At 42.5% G+C, this 20,040-nt stretch overlaps 1 protein-coding gene across 2 annotated transcripts in view; it reads right to left on the reverse strand.

The window, feature by feature from the left end:
* stxbp3 (syntaxin binding protein 3) overlaps window positions 1–20,040 on the reverse strand; it is a 107,333-nt gene that overhangs the window by 26,210 nt on the left and 61,083 nt on the right. For both annotated transcript variants that reach the window (XM_085982438.1, XM_085982437.1), the window contains exons 7-11: window positions 16,516–16,682; window positions 6,659–6,749; window positions 5,824–5,948; window positions 3,494–3,595; window positions 847–904 (exon numbers count right to left, since the gene is read on the reverse strand). In XM_085982438.1, coding sequence (XP_085838564.1) covers window positions 847–904; window positions 3,494–3,595; window positions 5,824–5,948; window positions 6,659–6,749; window positions 16,516–16,682 — 543 coding nt within the window. The remainder of the gene's footprint in view (window positions 1–846; window positions 905–3,493; window positions 3,596–5,823; window positions 5,949–6,658; window positions 6,750–16,515; window positions 16,683–20,040) is intronic.

Raw genomic sequence — 20,040 nt, forward strand, 5'->3', positions numbered from 1 at the left:
ACTTGTCTGAACTCTGCCACTTACCAAACTCTACTTACACTCAATGCAACCGCACTCAGCGCTACCGCACTAAGCCCGCCCCTTTTTATACCCGGATTCTACTTCCGGTTTCAACTCCCCAACAGCTTAATTTACTCTAAAATTTTTTAACTTACTTCAAATAATTCACTTTTTTACTCATTAAAATTCAGTAAATGCACTTAAAAGATATATTGGTTTTGAAAGGGGGTACAGTGCATATTGACACCAGTGATTAAAGGGTTAAAGTAGGAGGACAGGTTGCAGAAACTTGGCTTGTACTCCTTTGAGTTTAGAAGGTTGAGGGGTGATCAAATCGAGGCGTTTAAAATGATAAAGGGATTCAATAGGGTAGATACAGAGAAACTATTTTCTCTGGCAGAGGAAATCCAGAACAACAGGGGAGAGTTTTAAAATAGGAGCTAGGCCATTTAGGAGTAGAAACAAGGATGGAACCTACAAAAGGTGTCGAGATATTTCCATTCCCCCTTCATTGCTCTGAAAGCAGTTGAACCGGGTACCATCGCTCAGAATGAGGAGTGGTAATGGTTTGGAAATACCAGATGTAGTGATTACCAGCAGGAGGGATCAACCTTCAAACTTCTTATGCTAGCCTTGATCCAGGGTCAGCAGGTGAGGACACACACTTGTCTGAATTACAGAGGCTGCAACTGCTGTGCCAGTCAAGCTGGCAATGGTGGGGCGATTAAAATGGCAGCCTGTGACTAGCCCTCAATGCTGGTTCACCTGTCAGTCTAACTCTTTGGGCAATCTCACGATGTAAAGCTCATGGAATGCTTGTTATATAAAATGTGCATTAATACTTACTTTTCCTTCTGTTGTCTTGTTGCTTTTGGAAAGTTCCTTTACCAACTTGGGTATTTTTCTATTTTAAAAAAAAGTTAATAAAATGCTTACTTTTTAAAATGTCTAAAAAAATGTCTTTAGCATTGCGCCTGCTAAAAACTGGGATTAATTTAATCAAATTGCAAACTAATCCTACTGGGATCACATAGCGTGCTTTCAGATTTAAATTTTGATTGCTAATCAATGAGTAACTACTTAAAAGAAGCAACATCTCCATGAAAAAATACTTCACTTGCAAGCAACATTGCGATAACTGATGCACGGTTTTCTCCCAGCAGATTTCCTGCATCCGCGGTATTTTGCTATTGCTTCAATGCATTAACTTGATTTTTTTTTTTTTAAATCAAATACTTTTGTTGGGATGGTTACTTTATTGCACATCATTGGCTGTTATTGTGATTTAGTGGCTGATATCTTGAAGAATGGATATTTAATCTTTCTTTCAGTTGTACAGTACAACTTCAGCTTGAGGCATAACAGCTCTATGACTAAATCACTATACACTCCAGGCCAGCAGTTATCAGATAATCTATACCACAGCAACAATAGTGGCTGCTTCACCATTTTGGCAGAAAAGGGTCATTACAATGACCGACCAGAACCAAATTACTGCAGCTAATTGTACTTTATAATAGTTCATTAAACCACCAGTCAGCTAAAAGGCCTCAATTAAAGTGATCTCGAATCTACACAAACTGCAACATTACATCAGCTGTTGTAGACGCTACGATTTTGCAAAAGGTATTAAGGTAGATTTCTTCTTCCCTGCTCATACCATTTATGGTGGAGAGATGCCCAATGATAATGGGCTTTTTGAATTCCCTTCCTCCTTAGAGAGGTCTGGGCTCCTGTGGCTGGGACTGAGAGATCAGCAATGGGGGGTGGAGGAGAGAGAGGAATAAATCAAACTTGTGTTTCTCTCGCTCCCTTCCTCCCAAAAAGCACACTGCGCTATACTGCACCATTTTTATTGTAGATTGTTTAAACTGAAGTAGTTTTGTCTTACATTAATATTTACAATCCTCTCTGGTCCACAAAGGCAACCATCTCTAAGTCCTTCACCAATTATAGATATGATTTACCCTAATATGCATAACTCCAGGGTGGCTCTCCCTCTAATTTTTCTTTACATCTCTGTGACAAAGTGCCTATCTTCCACCTGACATGACAACAGCATTTGGGAAGTCACAATGTGAAGACTCTGAGCAGAAAACCATGGCCTACCAGTGTGTTGTTGCTCCAGCCCCTTTCCATGGGTTTTAAAAGAACGCCAGATCTCCTGTGGTATTGCTCATAGTAAGTCAGATGATATGCTATTTAGTGGGATAGGAGTGTTATACAGGAAACTTTGGTTTATCCGGAGGTTATATGTCCGGAATACTCGATCCAACGGCAAAAATCAGGAGCCGTTTTCTATAAGTTTTTTTTAAGTTCTCATTGCTTTTTTTCCCCCCCCAGTCAGGCATTGCAAGGTCTGTAGCTATAGCAACAGCTTCAGCTAGAGACGCTTGCAGCTGCAGCCGACTGTTTTGAAGCTGTTGCTAAGGGTTTGTTGATTCACAGAGCTTTTCAGTTCCGTATGTTTCAACATTAACGCTGGTATGTCCGGCACTTTTGATGGTACGGCACCAGCTCGGTCCAGTCAGTGCCGGATATCAGAAAGTTTCCTGTATAATAAAATGGGCAATGTATTATTCTGCTACTACGGTATGCTGTGCCCCTTTAAGGCATCAATGTCTAATTGTTGTCAAGTAAATAAAGCTTCAGGTTAATTGGGGCTTAATTATTTGGTGAGGGAACTTTGCAGAACTGGAAAGCATGTTTCAGGTCCCAGTTCAATGACTAGCTTTCTTTATTTCCCCCCCAAAATTTGCAAACAACTACGTCTAGTGTGTGACGGACACATTAGGTGCAAGATACCAAATTAAAAATGTACACAAACCCAGACTGTGTGCTTTTGTTGACGGTATATTATTAAAATATAAATATGCAAGTTTAAAAACTCCTGATGGCAAATCTTTAAAGTTTCAAATTAAGCTCATCGACAAATCTAAGCCTGCCTTATAGAATATCATGAAAAGTGCACAGGAGCAAGTGATATCATTACAAAAGAGGTTCTCTGCCACTGAGGGAATTACAAGAATTGGGGATCGCCAGAAATTATGGTGCACTAAACTGCAGTTCGGTGAGCCGTTCCCATTACACTATCTGATAGTTGCTTTATTTCATGGCATTTATATATTACACAAATACACATATTCAACTTACAGCACAAACCGTAACATAGGGGATCGCTGCTGGAAGTAGTTCTGTTTAACTTATATTGGCTGTTTTTTCCAAGTTTATTTTGTCCAAAACCAAATTTTGCGATGATATTTTGCTACATGTACTTCCTTCACAAATTATGAACAGTATCACAGCAAAAGCCTTGGCTAAATAGTACCATGGAGCTTTATGTCAGACAGCTCCAACACACCACTGGTGGCAATCAGCTCTCAAAGGGTACTGATATTCAGACACATTTTACATCTGGTATCGACCATGAAGAAAGAAAACATTTGCAATGTTTTAATATTTCAAAGTCGTAATAGAAGAGGTTTATACATACTCGACAACTTCGGCAATATGTAAATGCCGCAATTTTACCCAGAGTTCGTCATCCTCATCCAAAAGAGCCTCTTTGGATGTGGATTCATCCTTTGTTTGATACCTATTAAAAGTAAAACAAAAACAGGATTTAATGTCATTCCTTTATCACAGAATAAAAATTTATGGCATTTTAATTCAGAGAACCACACTCACCCAATCAATCAGCAAGTTTACCAGTGCATAGCTGCCTATGATAGAGGTCAGGTGAGGAAAGAATCAGACTCAGTTGTGAAATCTGACGTGATCACCTAACTGCCAACCTTCATGACCAAGGATGACATAGGAATAAGCCTTGTGATTTTATGCTTTAAACCCCATAATTACCCACTACCCCAGAATATGAAGTCCAAAATTACAAATAAACCTGTTTAACCCAAAAACATCAACAGTGACACGCTGCAACTTCTCACTGATGCAAGAAGTACTTCATCTCTCTGAGCCAACAGGTAACACTGGCATTTAACATAGGTTCAGTGCATGCGTCACATTCAGACAGTGAAACAAGGTTTTATGGCAGAGGAGGTGCTGAGGAAGAAACCAATGCCAGCTCCTTTTAGCATTATACTTTGTGAAGACAGTTTGTTTATTTACTTTAAAAGGTTTTATTTGTTCTTTTCATGATTAGATCGGAGGCTTTCTGACAACAAACACCTGCGTTTTATTTTTGACCAGGAAAAACTTTTGAACGGAATTGATGATAAGAGTAAAACTCAAACCTAAATGCACCATAGTTCAGCAAAAGTCAACACATTGACGGGGGGAGCCAGGAAAATTGGTAGGCCTGGAGTTTCCGCATGTTTTCCGCCGAGATATCAGTGTAATCTGGGCAGAATCGACTGAAATAGCGCAAAAGATTGCAAAATTTAAAACGAGTTACGCCCATAAGAACAAAAGAATTAGGAGCAGGAGTAGGCCATACAGCCCCTCGAGCCTGCTCCACCATTCAAGATGATCATGGCTGATCTTCGACCTCAACTCCACTTTCCCGCCCGATCCCCATATCCCTTGATTCCCCTAGAGCCCAAAAATCTATCGATCAGCCTTGAATTTGCTCAATGACTCAAGCATCCACAGCCCTTTGTGGTAGAGAATTCCAAAGATTCACAACCCTCCGAGTAAAGAAATTCCTCCTCATCTCACTCTTAAATGGCCGAAACCTTATCCGGAGACTATGCCCCCTAGTTCTAGACTCCAGCCAGGGGAAAACAGCCTCTCAGCATCTACCCTGTCAATCCCCCTCAGAATCTTCTATGTTTCAATGAGATCAGCTCTCATTCTTCTGAACTCGAGAGTACAGGCCCAATTTACTCAATCTCTCCTCATAGGACAACCCTCTCATCCCAGGGATCAATCTAGTGAACCTTCGTTGCACTGCCTCTAAGGCATGCATGTCCTTTCTCAGATAAGGAGTTTCTCACTCTTGTTAGCCCCTTGGTTCCCCACTACTTTTGGTATGCTTTTTGTGTTTTCTACTGTGAAGACCAATACAAAATATTTTTTAAAGTCTCAGCCATTTCCTTATTCCCCATTATAATTTCACCTGTCTCAGCCTCTAAGGGACAAACACTTACTTTTGCTACTGTCTTCCTTTATACATACTTGTAAAAAGTACAAGTCATAACCACTTACACTCGAGTTTCCGCAAACTTTTACACTGGTTCAAAAGCCAATTCGCCTGATGCAGTCCCTGCTCACAAAACTGACCATGCCCCCAGGTCGGCAAGGCGAGCTTCCACCGACTGCGCTCGTTCGGGGGTGTTCATCACATTGCGTCAGAATTTCGGGCGCACAGGCATTTGTGGCCACATTAGTCAATCATTGATCACCTACAGCTGCAGTGTCCAGCAGTCAATTGAAGCTTCACTCAGGTCTGTTTCTCATATTGATGTTACAATGACTTTAAATTCAGTTTAAATGAGTTCAAATTCAGTCAATTGATTTGCCCTTGGTACAGAAGACCGGCGACCAGCAGTCAAATGAAACCACAGATTGCCTGGTTCTTCAGCTGCAGCAATAATTTGAACAAATTTTCAGATTGAGTTGTGCCGATTCATGCGAGATTTTACATTCAGGCTTATGCAAAAGGGTTTGAGCAAAAGCGTGGATGTGACTTCACCTCGACAAAACCGGCGCAGTGTCCAGCACATTCTGGACGCATTTTCCTGATTCCGCTCCTAGCGGAAACTCCAGGCTGTAATATTTTCCTAACAATTATTTTGTGGCTCCACCCTCCCCCCGAGATATTTGCATCAGAGCAGTACTGTATTCAAAATATTCTACAGTTCTTACCTATAAACCTCATTTTCAATTGGAACTAGGTCATATACCATGGCCTGAAAGGTTAGCTCATGCAAGATCGTCGACACTGGATCAAAGCCACGGTCAATTATCAAAAGCTGTGACTGTGTTTTTCCCTGAAATATTACACGCCACAAAATAGTTATTAACATACAATATAAATGCTCATGCAGGTAAATAATCAACAAGTACCCCCAACCACACCCCCCGCCCCCACACACTTAAATTTCAAACTGCTTTAGTACAGGACTCATTGTGAGAGTCTGTATACCATCCAGTCTCGTGTCCTGATCAGCTCTATTACACTTTGTCCTATGTCACACTAGCACAACCATATTTAACGCGGAACAAGTGGCACCTAGAGAGTACGACAGCCTGCATTCACATTCCCATCAGATCAGTTGGTGTACTGCTGGCCAAAGTACGGCTAGGATGTCACTCATGATAGGGTGTGGAAGAAGCAGGCATGTTTATGCATATACCGTTTGTGGTTCTGCTGGAGAGAGATCTGAACGATGGGGTATATTACATCTCATCTACAGCTAAGACAAAGTAAGTTTGGGGTTAGGCAACAGTTGTGGAGCCACGCCACACTAATGCTGTGGTAGCCCCAATCTCAGTGGCGAGCTCAGCCCACAGAGCACCAAAGGCCCATCCGATCCAAAGCTGCTACAATGACACCAGGCTGCACAACTGCATGCAAGGGGGCTGATATGTCGCAAGAGACAATCAACCAATTAGCTTGCCTCAGCATTCTTGCATCAAATTGAGCAATTGAAAATAAATTGTGATTCAATCTAAAAGTTAAGTTCTACACATTTCCTACCTTTATATTGCATTGCTCATCTATTTTGTAATGTTCTGCCAGCTTTTCCTCTACCCGATGTGCCAGAATCTCTGCATTATTTTCAGTGGCCCTGGATACAACAACAAAAATATTAGGATGGAAGAGAAAGAAAATTCTGATCCATTTCATCTTTCTACCGTGACAGAAATTATTCACGAAGTAGAAGTCACCACAGAAGCTTGCATATCATTAGAAACAAATTATTAATAAAATTTCATCTTTTATTAATCGGTTCTCATTGGGCAAATAACTCTCAGCCACCACCATTAATGATTTAGATATGAATGTAGGAGGTATGATCAGTAAGTTCGCAGATGACACGAAAATTGGTGGAGTGGTAAATAGCGAGGAGGGAAGTCTCAGGCTACAGGACGATATAGACGGGTTGGTTAGATGGGCAGAACAGTGGCAAATGGAATTTAACCCTGAGAAGTGTGAGGTGATGCATTTCGGGAGGACTAACAAGGCAAGGGAATACACAATGAATGGTCGGACCCTCGGAAGGACAGAGGATCAGAGGGACCTTGGTGTGCATGTACATAGATCCATGAAGGCAACAGGACAGGTAGATAAGGTGGTTAAGAAGGCATATGGGATACTTGCTTTCATTAGCCGAGGCATAGAATATAAGAGTAGGGAGGTTATGATGGAGCTGTACAAAACGCTAGTTTGGTCACAACTAGAATACTGTGTGCAGTTCTGGTCGCCACACTATAGGAAGGATGTGATTGCATTGGAGAGGGTGCAGAGGAGATTCACCAGGATGTTACCTGGGCTGGAGCGCTTCAGCTATGAAGAGAGACTGGACAGGCTGGGGTTGTTTTCCTTAGAGCAGAGAAGGCTGAGGGGGGACCTGATTGAGGTGTACAAAATTATGAGGGGAGTAGATGGAAAGGAACCTTTACCCTTAGTAGAGGGGTCAATAACCAGGGGGCATAGTTTCAAGATAAGGGGCAGGAGGTTTAGAGGGGATTTGAGGAAAAACTTTTTCACCCAGAGAGTGGTTGGCATCTGGAACTCACTGCCTGAAAGGGTGGTAGAGACACGAACCCTCACAACATTCAAGAAGCATTTAGATGAGCACTTGAAATGCCATAGCATACAAGGCTACGGACCAAGTGCTGGAAAATGGGATTAGAATAGATAGGGCTTGATGGCCGGCGCGGACACGATGGGCCTCTTTCTGTGCTCCATGACTCCATGGCCTGCAACACCTTAATTCCAAAATAATGCCAACGCATAAAATAAGACTGCAGAAGAAAACAGCTGCAGATGACACAACCAACGGAGGAGTCAAACGATGCGAAACCTTAAATAAATACAGAAAATGCTGATGATGGACAGCAAGTCAGTCAGAATCAGAAAGAAAAATACCATATTTTGGGTATGAGCCTTCATAAGTAATGTTCTGTCCAATTATAACCAAGTTATAATTTTTCAAATGCAGACCATAGACATAGAAGATAGGAGCAGGAGTAGGCCATTCGGCCCCTCGAGCCTGCTCCGCCATTCAATGTGATCATGGCTGATCATCCAAATTCAGTACCTGGTCCCTGCTTTCTCCCCATACCCCTTGATCCCTTTAGCCTTAAGAAATATATCCAACTCCTTCTTGAATATATTTAATGAATTGGCATCTACTGCCTTCTGTGGTAGAGAATTCCACAGGTTCACCACTCTCTGGGTGAAGAAACTCCTCCTCATTTCTGTCCTAAATGGCATACCCTTTATCCTTAGACTGTGACCCCTGGTTCTGGACTCCCCGACCATCGGAAACATCCTTCCTGCATCTAGTCTGTCCAGTCCTGTCAGAATTTTATAAGTTTCAATGAGATCCCCTCTCATTCTTCTAAACTCCAGCGAGTACAAGCCCAATCGACCCACTCTCTCCTCATATGTCATTTATGCCATCCCAGGTATCAGCCTGGTGAATCTTCGCTGCACTCCCTCCACGGCAGGAACGTCCTTCCTCAGGTAAGGTGACCAAAACTGCACACAATACTCAAGGTGCGGTCTCACCAAGGCCCTGTACAACTGCAGCAAGACATCCCTGTTCCTGTACTCAAAGCCTCTCGCTACGAAGGCCAACATACCATTTGCCTTCTTAACTGCCTGCTGCACCTGCATGCTTACCTTCAGCGGCTGGTGCACAAGGACACCCAGGTCTCGTTGCACTTCCCCTTCCCCCAATCTATTGCCATTCAGATAATAATCTGCCTTCCTGTTTTTGCCACCAAAGTGGATAACCTCACATTTATCCACATTATATTGCATCTGCCATGCTTCTGCCCAATCACCCAACCTGTCCAAATCATCCTGTAGTTTCACTGCATCCTCCTCACAGCACACATGCCCACCCAGCTTTGTGTCGTCTGCAAATTTGGAGACCAACCTGTGTTTAGATTTTAATTCAGTTTTTCGATATTCTTAGTCATTCTTAGGACCGATTTTAGCTTTCAGTGACGGCAGAAAACAACCTCTAATGGATCGGCTGCCCGTCATACACCCTGCCCGATTTTCCCTTCCACTAATTGGAAAGGAAAATGAGGCAGGGTGTATAATGGGCAACAGATCCGCTACCACCCATTTCCCACCACCACGGAATGCCCTTTTGCATTTACACAGGATTTGGGTGGAGGTGGGATCAGTTGTTCATTTACAATTTGTGCTCAACAAATGAGGGTCATTTTAGATGCATGAATTAAGATGACCTGAAGTGCAAATCGCATTGAGTTTAAGCAGAGTTTGGTAAGTGGCAGAAAAAGTCTTTTAAGTGCATTTACTGAATTTTAGTGAGTAAAAAAGTTAATTATTTGAAGCAAGTTTAATTTTTTTTAATTTATTTTAAAAAAAAAAGTAAATTAAGCTGTTGGGGAGTTTAAACCGGAAGTAGAATCCGGGTATAAAAAGGGGCGGGCTTAGTGCGGTAGGCTGAGTGCAAGTCGCATTGAGTGTAAGTAGAGTTTGGTAAGTGGCAGAGTTCGGGCAAGTGGGAGGTGAGGGGGTGCTTTTTGCTCTGTTTTGCTTCCCTCTCTCAGGCTAATCCAACACTGCGGAAGCGGAGCAGCGAGACAATTCAACCAGACAGGTCCCCCAGACAGCATTCACGAGGGAGGTTGGTGATCAGCTGGTTGGTAGGTCCTCTTCCTTCTCTTCTATACCTTTAAGTTGGTAAGTCCTATTAAATAGTGGTGTAATATTATCATCTATATCGGGGCAGAGGGTCTTCATAACTAATAATAAGAAATTGAATTAATTACATAGATATGGGTGAACAGGTGATGTGTCACGGTTGCAAAATGTGGGAGCTGGTGGACCCCATTGAGGCTGACGGTGATTACATTTGCAATAAGTGTTTGCTGCTAGAGGAACTCAAGCTCCATGTTAAAGAGCTTGAGACCGAGCTTCAGACACTGCGACACATCAGGGAGGGGGAGAAGTTCCTGGACTCAGTGTTTCAGGAGATGGTCACACCTATGAAATTAATTACTGCAGATGTAGTCCGTGGTCAGGGACAGGACGGTGTGACTATGAGTGAGGCAGGTACAGGGATCCAGGAGGTAGTGTTGAAGGAGCCGCAGCCCTTGCTCTTGTCAAGCAGGATTGAGGTTTTTACTCCCTGTGAGGGCGGGAGCGGGGACTGCAGGGAGGATGAGCAACCTGGCCACAGCACCGTGGTACAGGGGGCCATTCAAGTGGAGGGGGTAAAAAGAAATGTTGTAGTGGTAGGGGATAGTATCATTAGGGGGATAGATAGGGTTCTCTGCAGTCAAGAGCGGGAGTCCCGAAGGCTGTGTTGCCTGCCCGGTGCCAGGGTTAAGGACATCTCTTCTGGGCTGGAAGAAACTTGGAGTGGGAGGGGGAGGATCCAGTTGTCGTGGTCCATGTTGGTACAAACGACGTAGATAGGACAAGGAAGAAGGTTCTGTTAAAGGAGTATGAGCAGCTAGGGGTGAAATTAAAAAACAGAACCTCAAGGGTAATAATCTCTGGGTTATTACCTGAGCCACGAGCGAATTTGGCTAGGATAAATAAAATTAAAGAGTTAAATGCGTGGCTCAAAGGCTGGTGTGGGAGAAATGGGTTTTGCTTCTTGGGACACTGGCACCAGTACTGGGACAGGAGGGAGCTGTTCCATTGGGACGGACTCCACTTGGCCAGTGCTGGGACTAGAGTCCTGGCGAATCATATAACTAGGGCTGTAGAGAGGGCTTTAAACTAATTAGTGGGGGGGCGGTTTCTAGAGAGCAAATAATAGAAATGACAACGGAGAAGGTCATAGACTTAGGTAGCAGTGGGGGAATTAAAAAACAGAACGTGTCAGGAAGAGACAGAAGGTAGAGTAAAAGGTAAAGTAATAAAAGGGGAAAAAACAGGAACTAAGTGTCACAAAACATATTTGAAAGTTCTTTATCTGAATGCACATAGCATTCGTAACAAAATGAATGAGTTAACGGCACAAATAACTACATATGGGTATGATCTTGTGGCCATTACAGAAACATGGCTGCAGGGTGACCATGACTGGGAATTAAACATACCAGGGTATTTAACAATCAGGAATGACAGGCAGGAAGGAAGGGGAGGTGGGGTGGCTATGTTAATAAAGGAAGGAATCACTAATAGAGAAATGATATTGGGTCAAAGGAGCAGGATAGTGAAACAGTTTGGGTGGAGATAAGGAATAATAAGGGGAAAAAAACACTAGTGGGCGTAGTCTATAGGCCTCCGAACAGTTGCAACTCTGTTGGACGGAGTATTAATCAGGAAATAGTGGAGGCTTGTAATAAGGGAACATCTATAATTATGGGGGATTTTAACTATCATATTATCTGGACAAATCAAATTGGGCAGAGCAGCCTTGAGGATGAGTTCATTGAGTGTATTAGGGATGGGTTTCTTGAGCAGTATGTAACTGAACCGACCAGGGGGCAAGCAACCTTAGATTTGGTCCTGTGTAATGAGACAGGATTAATTAAAAATGTCCTAGTAAAGGATCCCCTTGGAATGAGTGACCATAACATGGTTGAATTCCATATTCAATTAGAGGGTGAGAAGGTTGGATCTCAAACAAGCGTGCTGAGCTTGAATAAAGGAGACTATGAAGGTATGAGAGCAGAATTGATTAGAGTGGACTGGGAAAATAGATTAAAGGATAAGACAGTACATGATCAGTGGTGTACATTTAAGGAGTTATTTTACAACTTCCAAAAAATATATATTCCACTGAGGAAAAAGGGGTGTAAAAGAAAAGCTAGCCATCCGTGGCTAAGTAAAGTAATTAAGGATAGTATCCGACTAAAAACAAGGGCATATAAGGTAGCCAAATCTAGTGGGAGGATAGAAGATTGGGAAGTCTTTAAAAGATAGCAAAAAATAACTAAAAGATTGATTACGAAAGAGAAGATAGATTATGAAAGTAAATTAGCAAAAAATATAAAAACGGATAGCAAAAGTTTCTATAGTTATATAAAAAGAAACAGGGTGGCTAAAGTAAATGTTGGTCCCTTAGAGGATGAGACTGGGAAATTAATGGTGGGAAACATGGAGATGGCAAAAACGCTGAACAAATATTTTGTCTCAGTCTTTACAGTAGAGGACACTAAGAATATCCCAACACTGGACAAACACGGGGCTCTAGGGGGAGAGGAGCTAAATACGATTAAAATCACTAAGGAAGTGGTACTTGGTAAAATAATGGGACTTAAGCCGGATAAATCCCCTGGATCTGATGGCTTACATCCTAGGGTCTTGAGGGAAGTGGCGGTAGGGATTGTGGATGCATTGGTAATTTTCCAAAACTCCCTGGACTCAGCAAAGGTCCCGGCAGATTGGAAAACTGCTAATGTAACACCCTTATTTAAAAAGGGTAGTAGGCAGAAGGCTGGAAACTATAGACCTGTTAGCCTAACATCTGTGGTTGGTAAAATGTCGAGTCCATTATTAAGGAGACAGTAACGGGACATTTGGATAAACATAATTTAATAGGACAAACTGGGCATGGTTTCATGAAGGGGAAGTAATGTTTGACAAATTTGCTTGAGTTCTTTGAGGAAGTAACATACAGGGTGGATAAAGGAGAACCAGTAGACGTAGTGTATTTAGACTTCCAAAAGGCATTTGACAAGGTGCCACACAAAAGATTACTGCTCAAGATAAAAAAATCACAGGATTGGGGGTAATATTCTGGCGTGGGTGGAGGATTGGCTCTCTAACAGAAAGCAGAGAGTTGGGATAAATGGTTCATTCGCAGACTGGCAATTAGTAACTAGTGGTGTTCCGCAGGGGTCAGTGCTGGGTCCCCAACTCTTTACAATCTATATTAATGATTTGGAGGAGGGGACCGAGTGTAACATATCAAAGTTTGCAGATGATACAAAGATGGGAGGGAAAGTAGTGAGTGAGGAAGACATAAAAAACCTGCAACGGGACATAGACAGGCTAAGTAAGTGGGCAGAGATTTGGCAGATGGAATACAATACTGGAAAGTGTGAGGTTATGCACTTTGGCAGGAAAAATCATAGAACAAGTTATTATCTTAATGGCAAGAAACTGGAAAGTACTGTAGTACAAAGGGATCTGGGGGTCCTGGTGCACAAAACTCAAAAAGTTAGTATGCAGGTGCAGCAGGTGATCAAGAAGGCCAATGGAATGTTGGCTTTTATTGCTAGGGGGATAGAATATAAAAACAGGGAGGTATTGCTGCAGTTGTACAAGGTATTGGTGAGACCGCACCTGGAATACTGCATACAGTTTTGGTGTCCATACTTAAGAAAAGACATACTTGCTCTCGAGGCAGTACAAAGAAGGTTCACTCGGTTAATCCCGGGGATGAGGGGGTTGACATATGAGGAGAGATTGAGTAGATTGGGACTCTACTCATTGGAGTTCAGAAGAATGAGAGGCGATCTTATTGAAACATATAAGATTGTGAAGGGGCTTGATCGGGTGGCTGCGGTGAGGATGTTCCCAATGATGGGTGAAACTAGAACTAAGGGGCTGCTCTTTCAAAACTGAGATGAGGAGAAACTTCTTCACTCAGAGGGTGGTAGGTTTGTGGAATTTGCTGTCCCAGAAAGCTGTGGAAGCTACATCATTAAATAAATTTAAAACAGAAATAGATAGTTTCCTAGAAGTAAAGGGAATTAAGGGTTACGGGGAGCGGGCAGGAAATTGGACATGAGTCTAGGTTCGGAATGGTCATGGCCCTGTGGGTAGTGGAGCGGGCCCAGGGGCCGTGTAGCCTGGTTCTGCTCCTTCTTCTTGTGTTCTAACTCTGTGTTCGATTTCAGGAGATGGTTTTATTCCTGTTCCTGGCTGGGGTGGAGATCGCCTTTACAGAAGGTAAGTACTGTAGAAAATATAGGGACAGAGTGATCTCCTGGACGAGTTTCGATCGCCTAGATGGGTCGGAGAGGAATTTCCCAGATTTTTTCTCCCAAATTGGCCATTGGATTTTTTAAGCTGGTTTTTCGCCTCTCCCGGGAGATCACATGGGTTCGGGTGGGATGGAGAGTGATAGAAGATTTGAGGTTAGGATCAGATCAGCCATGATCTTATTGAATGGTGGAGCAGGCTCGAGGGGCCGATTGGCCTACTCGTATTTCTCATGTTCTTATGTTCTTCCTCATCCATGTTTATCTTGTGAACTAACAATCTGCGGTCAACAAATAGGAACCAAGTCAAACAGTAGATTACAATCCCTGTTCTATTAGAAAATAACTGCAACAACAGCATGTACAAAACAAGTTTTAAAGTTCAATCTTTTAGTAAGAAAGTTACCTAACTACAGGTATTACACATAATGAAACTGTGTAACAGTTAAATTTGCAATTCTGGCAACAAATGTTCAAATTTACAGCTACATTAGTTCTGTTAAAAGATGATAAACCATGAGTAGAATGCTACACCCAAAAATATTCAGTAGAAAGTACACACCTAATTTCTGGTAATTGATGTACCTCCCAATTAGCTACCTTTCTTAATAAAAGTTTTTCTTTCTATCTCCTTTACATGGTTAAAGGGTACTTTGGTTCCCAATGGCTGTTAGCAAGTTTGTTGCCCTATGTACAGTTGAATCACACACACCAAGGTGGGCCAAGGTTCGGTTTGCACAGGTCACAATGCAGTCTGTGTACTGTACTTAGCAACAGAGCCGTACAATTTTTGTGCAGTGGAGAATGTACAGTTCGCCCCATTTTAAGTAGCTCCTTTTAGTCATTTTCTTCACGAGGCAATTCCCTGGCTGACAAAATGGATAATTTGTTCGAGTCTCGGCGATGCTACTCTTGAGCCACCTGCCTGCATGTATAAATGGCATGGGTAGGTAACTTGCCCTCGGATTTTCCCCCTTCCCTATGGGAAAGGGCAGAGCCTCCACATGACAGAGACAAGAAGTGAGTGCAGTGCATTCTAAGTACACACCCACATCCTGCCACACAGCAACGTTTCCCAAGATGATTTTTGGGTGTTAACACAATGTTAGTACCAAAGAATCTTTTCCTTTATTCTCCAATTATCTCCCCTCCTGAAGATGCTGACTCATGCTGGGGTATGCTTCCACAGAACCCAGACACACTACAGGAAACTCTCGTTTAAACGGCACCTAAATATCCGGAATTCTCTATTAAACGGCAAAATTCATACTCCGAAAACAACACCTCAATAACTGGAAATGTTGCCGAGTCAGAGTCTTCCGCGGTGGCCGAGTTAGTCAGTGGGGGTAGTTCTCCAAACTGCCACTATGCGGCTTCTTGGCGCTGTTGGTGGTTCAGAATGGAAGGAAGCCGACTTGCTTTATTATGATGATGATCTGCATCTCTTGCAACAGGATTCAGTGCTTGGGTAGGGGCAAAGGGTTGCGCAAGCAGACATTCGGGACATGTTTAAGAAAGCTTCCAAAAGAGTTGAAGCAGTGGAAGTGCCTGAAGAATCTGTTGAAGTGCATGATCCTGATGACCCAGCTGGCATGGATATTCCTGATGAACCAGCTGACTTGGAATAAGTGTACAGTCAACTACAGTACTGTATACTGTCTGTATAAGTTTTGTTTGACTGTTAAGTAATTAAAGAGTTATGGATTACCCTCAACTGGCAGTACTGTACTTAATCAAGCATCTTCCACCATCCATTTAACACAACATTCTGTAGGTGAGTACCCAATTACTGTATACTGCACATTTCTTGATTTTTTTTATTTTTGTTTGTTAAAAATAGCCTCGGTAGATAACCCTCTCTGTCATCCAGAATTTTTAATCAACCGGCACCATCCCGGTACCAGATACCAAAGAGTTTCCTGTACTGTACCTTGCATAAGTGGCCATTCTTCATCTGTGAACCTAGACAGGGAGCGAGTGTTGGCAGGCCGTTCACTCAGAGGGGGCATTCACAGGAAACCTGATCCTGTCCTTATCCAATGTCCACACATGCAAACAGGAGCAGGCAGGCACTCGAGCCAATTTCCCCCCTCCTAGGCCAGGGATTCGGAGGCCAATTACAGCAATTGCCCTGTTTGAGAGGGTAATAGAACCATTGACCTCCTTTATATGACTCAACTGCACATAGGGCAAGAAATTTACTAAGAGCCATTGGGAATCAGAGCGATGAAGTGAAACTATATAACATAATTTAAATCAAGTTGTTGCATTAGAACTTTGCTGGTTTCAGGTAGTCCAAATTAAATGTGTAGTCATAGAATAGATTATGGAGTCACCATCACACACCAAAAAGACACTGGAAACTAAATTTTGATAGTGCAATTCATTCATTCATTGGCTATTAAATCAAGGAGAACAAAGAGTTCATCTACACTCCTTTAAAAAAAAGTCAAAATGGACCTGTAATCATTTCCACGCTCCTTTCTATATCGCACTCCAGGATTTTCATCCAAAGTTGCACACAGTGTCACAATTTTCTCAGCCACCATCTCCATTGTGTTATTTTTATCTGTTGATGTTGGACTATAAATAGAGTGAAATGCGTCAGGAATGTCAAAGGTGAACACCTGGTTGAGGGTGGAAGAAAAATAAATGTTAACAGGTACGCCTAATGATTTTGATATCACTTGCATAGACATCCAAGATTTAGGGGCTAAAATCCAATACATGTCCAAGGCTGGATGCTATATACCAAAGGATGCTAAGTGAGACTTGGCATGATTCTATGAAGTGCTAACAGTCAGCATGGAGGACTCAATAAATACGGGGGAGGTCCCATTCAATTGAAATTAAGCCAATGTGGCACTTATTTTCAAGACAGACAATAAAACTACCCCAATAATTACAGACCCATTAGTCTTTCATCAACAACTGGCAAAATAACTGAATTGATCACTAGGAACAAATTTAGTGGTCACACGTGAGCGCATAACATATATAAGTGGCAGCCAACACAGTTTCAGAAGCAGCAAATCCTGCACTAACATTTTTACATATTTTCTACTCTTAATCTAGATTTTTTGGCTTCCATCTTTTTGATTACTCTCATAGGCGAGTCCCAAATCCCTATGACTGTAAAAGTATTTTCACTCGCCCAGATATCCAGGTAAACATTTGGCAATGTGCCCAGGATAATGTAGAGAAAGATTTACCAAGGAAGATGACTTTGCCAAAGCTATGGTAAATGAGGTGGTTGTCAGGATACTGGATGAGATAAAAATTGACAGAGGAGGTACTAGAATGGCCGGCAGTACATAAAGTGGATGAGTCACCCAGTCCGGATGGGATGCATCCTAGGTTTCTCAGGGAAGGGTAAAAATTGCAGAGGTGCTGACCACAATCTTCCAATCCTCCTTAGATACAGGGGCAGTCTCAAAAGGACTGGAAGATTGCAACGGTTACACCCTTGTTCAAAAAAGGGGAGAAGGATAAACCTGGCAATTACAGACCAGTCAGTTTAACGTTGGTGATGGGGAAGCTTTTAGAAACAATAATCCAGGAGAAAATTAACATCCACTCGGACAAGCATGGACTAATAAAGGAGAGTCAGCACAGATTTGTTAAGGGCAAATCATGTTTGATTAATTTGATTTGAGTTTTTTGATGAAGTAACAGAGAGGGTGGATGAGAGCAGTGCAGTTGATGTTGCGTATATGGAATTTCAAAAGGCGTTTGATAAAGTATCACATATTAGGCTTGTTAGCAAAATTGAAGTCCATGGGATAAAAGGGGCAGTAGCAGCATAGAATCATAGAATGGTTACAGCACAGAAGGAGGCCATTTGGCCCATGCCAACTCTCTGCAAGAGCACTTCAGCTAGTCCCACTCCCCTGCCCATTCCCCATAACCCTGCAAATTCTTTTCCTTTTGAATGCCACGATTGAATCTGCCTCCACCACCCTTTCAGGCAGTGAATTACATATCCTAGCCACTCACTGCGTGAAAAGTTTTTCCTCATGTCGCCTTTGGTTCTTCTGCCAATCACCTTAAATCTGTGTCCTCTGGTTCTCGGCCCTTCCACCAATGGGAACAGTTTCTCTCTATCTACACCCCTCAATATTTTGAACACTTCTATCAAATCTCCTCTTAACCTTCTCTGCTCTAAGGAGAACCCCAGCTTCTCCAGTCTATCCACGTAACTGAAGTCCCTCATTCCTGGAACCATTCTTGTAAATCTTTTCTGCACCTTCACATCCTTCCTAAAGTGTGGTGCCCAGAATTGGACACAATACTCCAGTTGAAGCCAAACCAGTGTTTTATGAAGGTTCATCACAACTTCCTCATTTTTGTACTCTGTGCCTCTATTTATAAAGCCCAGTATCCCGTATGCTTTTTCAACCGCTTTCTCAACCTGCCCTGCCACCTTCAATGATTTGTGCACATATACCCCCAGGTCTCTCTGTTCATGCACCTCCTTTAGAATTGTACCCTTTAGATTATATTGCCTCTCCTCGTTCTTCCTATCAAAATGTATCACTTTGCACTTTTCTGCGTTAAATTTCATCTGCCACGTGTCCGCCCATTCCACCAGCCTGTCTATGTCCTCTTGAAGTCTATCACTATCCTCCTCACTGTTCACTATACTTTCAAGTTTTGTCTCATCTGCAAAATTCGAAATTGTGCCCTGTACACCCAAGTCCAAGTCATTAATATAGATCAAGAAAAGCAGTGGTCCTAGTACTGACTCCTGGGGAACCCCACTGTGTACCTTCCTCCAGTCCGAAAAACAACCGTTCACCACTACTCTGTTTCCTGTCACTTAGCCAATTTCGTATCCATTCTGCCATGGAAAATTATGGTCAGTACCTCCGCAATTTCCACTTTTACTTCCCTCAGCATCCTAGGATGCATCCCATCCGGTCCTGGCGACATATCTACTTTAAGTAGCCAGCCAGCCTTTCTAGTATCTCCTCTTTTATCAATTTTTATCCCATCCAGTATCTCAACTACCTCTTCTTTCAGAGAAACAAAATTGGCTAAGGGACAGAAAGAGAGTTGTGGTTAATGAATGTTTTTCAGACTAGAGGAAGGTATACAGTGGTGTTTCTCAGGGTTCAGTACTAGGACCATTGCTTTTTTTTGATATACATTAATGACTTGGAATTAGAGGTACAAGGCACAATTTTGAAATTTGCAGAATACACAAAACTTGGAAGCGTAGTAAACAGTGAGGAAGATAGTAATAGATGTCAAGAGGACATAGACAGGCTGGTGGAATGGACGGACACATGGCTGGTGGAATTCAACACAGGAAGTTGTGAGGGGATACATTTTGGTAGGAAGAATAAGGAGAGACAATACACACTAAATGGTACAATTTTAAAGAGGGTGCAAGCAATGTTCCCTGTAATTTTCTTTTGGGTGCACGGCCTTATTATGTGGCTGCGCAGCCCATTCAAATGTTCACGCGTGGTTATTACAACTGAAAAGCCAGCGAGCGGCCTGTGGGAGCTCCATACCGCTGTGTGGCTGTGCAGCTTAACAGGAACATTGGGGTGCATGAACAGAGACACCTGGGAGTGTCTGTGCACAAATCTTTGAAGGTGGCAGGAGAGGTTAACAAAGCAGTGAATAAAGCATTTGGGATCCTGGGCTTTATAAATAGAGACAGAGAGTACAAGACAGGAAGTTATGCTAAACCTATATAAAACACTAGTTCGGCCCCAGCTGGAGTATTGTGTCCAATTCTGGGCACCACACTTTAGGAAGGATGTGAATAGTTTGGAGAGGGTACAAAGAGATTTACTAGAATGGTTCTGGGGATGAGGGATTACAGTTACGTGGATAGACTGGAGAAGATTGGGTTGTTCTCCTTAGAGCAGAGAAGGCTAAGAGGAGATTTGATAGAGGTGTTTAAAATCATGAAGGGTTTAGATAGAGTAAATAAAGAGAAACTGTTTCCAATTGCTGAAGAGTTGATAATCA

The sequence above is a fragment of the Somniosus microcephalus genome, chromosome 3 (genome assembly GCF_052327205.1).
Source record: "Somniosus microcephalus isolate GS21.2 chromosome 3, FLI_Smic_1.0, whole genome shotgun sequence".
Taxonomy (NCBI): domain Eukaryota; kingdom Metazoa; phylum Chordata; class Chondrichthyes; order Squaliformes; family Somniosidae; genus Somniosus; species Somniosus microcephalus.